Genomic DNA, 3,189 nt, shown 5'->3' on the forward strand with positions numbered 1-3,189 from the left:
GTTGATTGTCTTGTACTTGGAGTAGCTTGCATTGGATGATAATTTGTTGAGGACAAGATCTAAAATTACTATACAGTTGGACTTTGTGGAGCCAACTGGACAATTGGATTCAAAACTCCCAATAAAAAAAATAAGGAAAAAAGTTAATTTCAAAATATAAAGTCATTTCACATCATTAAAAGAAGATATATAGCTGGGAAGCATATACTTATCAAATTACTGTTGGTCCATACCTTATGAAAAAAACCATATAAACTCTTTATCTTTTTCTTACTCAGAGTCTCTTTCTCTCCTTCTCCTTCTTTTCTTCCTATTTTATTGGGTTGATTGGTTAATGATGAAAAGCAAGTCCCTTTAATTTGTTGCCTTTTATTTGTTCCTCTGTTGGTTTTGAGTTTGCCCTTTTCTTTCTTTTTTCCATATCCACATCTTTCTCTTGTTTTAGCTCAAATTATTTCTGCTACTCTAACATTTCTACTACAGGCCATAACACTGAGAAAGAAAACTGTGTTTTACTATTATTCAAAATTCTGTTAATTGGTTTCTTTTTGCATACTTTCGATCCTTCTAGAGACCAATTCTGCTTTTACAAGTACTATCTAATATTATGAAGCGATTCAGTTTCTCAGATTCTTCTGGCAAATTGCTTTATCCACCAGAAGGTAATTCCTCTACCAAAATTTTCTTTCCCTACTGCCTGCAAAATCTCTCAAAAACTAGGTGATAAACCATACGTAGAAAATTGAGATAAAAACGTGAAAAATAAGACATGTTACTTACTAGTTACAATATGTTAAAATACACTGGTAATATAAAAATTGGATGTATATAAGTTAAATCGTTTTGACTTAACTCTTTTTACATGCCGGTGGTATTGAGGGTAGGAGGGCAGAGACGACTATGATGAACTTTCACATTTTTATATTTTCTTTCTTTTTTGTGTTATATTGCAGAGAAAAATAGAGAAAATTTGTCGTATAGCACAGATTTTCAGGCAATGTTGGACGGATTGGAAGATGAAGATGGAATAGAAGAGAGTGGATGTGTAACAGGGAAAAAAAGGAGGCTAAAAGTGGATCAAGTTCAAGCACTGGAGAAAATATTTGAAGTTGATAACAAGCTTGACCCTGAAAGGAAAGTGAAAATTGCACAAGAATTAGGGCTGCAACCAAGACAAGTAGCAATTTGGTTCCAAAATAGACGTGCCCGTTGGAAGACTAAACAATTAGAAAGAGATTATAATATTCTCAAGGCCAATTATGAAACTCTTCAGCTCAATTATTCCAAAGTTGAACAAGAGAAAGAAGGCTTGATTAATGAGGTAAATCATTAAAAATCTCTCACATTTCTTGATCTAATAGTGTAAAGCCGCCGTACCTGTTTTGTTGAATATATAATTAAGTACTTCTTCGGGTAGGGGTTAGGTCTGCGTACATTTTACCCTTTCCAGACCCTACTAGTTGGATTTTTAGATTAGGAGTCACATAGTTTAACGTAATATCAGATTAGACAGAGGTTCTGAGTTCAACTCTCACGGCCACTGCTACAAAGAAATTTTCTGCTTTTTTAGCTTGTTTCTCACTCTTTTTGTGGTTGTTACAAACTTGCAGCTAAAAGGACTAAAAGAGAAGATTGGAGAGGAAAATTCAACTGCATTTCAAAGGCCACAAGAAATTCTTGAATTGAATCCCAGAAACTATGAAGTCAACAACAAGTTGAATTCAGATATTGTGGATTCAAAAGATGGTTCATCAGATAGTGATTCAAGTGGAGTAATGAATGAAGAAAATTACAACAATACTCTCAATTATCAGCCATTAATGCCTAAAGTGTCATCTTATAATGCTTTGGATCACTTGTCATTATCTTCTACAACTTACACTCAGTTATTGGATCCAAGGGCAAGTTCTACATCATCAATGAGAGGTTATCATCAACAGCATCAAGTTGGGAAAATGGAGGAGCAAATTGGTTTTACAACAGAGGATTCTTGTAATATTTACTCTGTTGATCAAGCACCAAATCTTTATTGGTACCTTAGTGACCACAGAAATTAGTTAATTAATTAAGTTAGTAATTTCCTCAATTTTTAAATAACATGTAGTTTAAGTATTTGAACCATGAAGAAGCTGTTTCTGTTTTTACAACCTTAGTCTAGGCATTTAATTACAATGTAGTTTAATTTAGAGATGTTATTTACTTCAGAGAATTAAAAAGTAAAAAAGAAAGAAGATCGAGAGGAAGCATAAGACTTTCACCTACATCGCAAGTTAATCCGAAATCCTCATTAAGACAATCTTTAAGTGATTATCAATAATTTGTTGATCCTCAACGTTCGATATTATTGTTAAAATCTGAACTTGATTTCAGCTTTAATACTCGCCAAGGTTGTTAAGTTCCAATTTGCTCATAAGTTAGGGCGATATAACGGTCTGTATTTTTTCATGGAATATTTTCATAAAATCAATATTTTGTGTACGTTATCCCAACTAGCTGCTCGTAACTGTATCAACACGGGGATAGGATAAGATTATATTAACAATGTTATTCCAATATACGATTAAATGGCGTTGGGCCAATGTGTTTTTATAAAAATATAGTAGAAGTTTGTTTTGCATGATCATGTCATGTAGTCACTTTTGGTTGCATAGGCTACGTAGAAGTCATTTGGCACCCATGTGTGAGATGGTGACTTTTACTTGGAATTATAAGCAATAGTGTTTCTGCTTTAGTCACTATCTTCCAGAAACGACTTCACTCCATGCAAATTACTTTTCGTCTGGACATCAGTGACTACATGATGTGATCAGATTTTGATAATCATGGAATTGTGGAGTTTAGGGGTCAAGTTAAAAAAAGATTAAGCGGTGTAATAATTAATACTTTATTTTTCTCGTAAATGAAATATTTTCTCAAGGTCAATTAATTTTGTGGCGTATTACAATCTTTTCTAGTTTTGAAGGGGATTCTTGGCGTAACTGGTAAAGTTATTGTCATGTGACCAGGAGGTCACAGGTTCGAACCGTGGAAACAGACTCTGACAAAAATGTATGAAACAACCTCTTGCAAAAATATAGGGTAATTGATGCGGTCCTTCACCGGCGTGCCCTTTTTATTACAATCCTTTCAAATTTTATGACAAATCTTATGAGAGAACTTTATTTTTAAAATCTTTACGTGATTACTTTT

The 3,189-nt window shown here is 33.4% G+C and overlaps 1 protein-coding gene across 1 annotated transcript; it reads left to right on the forward strand.

Moving 5' to 3' along the window:
* Positions 1-212: 212 nt before the first annotated feature.
* Positions 213-2,147, forward strand: LOC109241758 (homeobox-leucine zipper protein ATHB-6-like). Its single transcript, XM_019408533.1, has 3 exons — positions 213-662; positions 954-1,321; positions 1,611-2,147. Exons 1-3 carry the CDS (start codon positions 608-610, stop codon positions 2,055-2,057), a joined length of 870 nt encoding a protein of 289 aa, XP_019264078.1. The 5' UTR covers positions 213-607; the 3' UTR covers positions 2,058-2,147.
* Positions 2,148-3,189: the final 1,042 nt, after the last annotated feature.

Source organism: Nicotiana attenuata, unplaced genomic scaffold (assembly GCF_001879085.1).
Source record: "Nicotiana attenuata strain UT unplaced genomic scaffold, NIATTr2, whole genome shotgun sequence".
NCBI lineage: Eukaryota > Viridiplantae > Streptophyta > Magnoliopsida > Solanales > Solanaceae > Nicotiana > Nicotiana attenuata.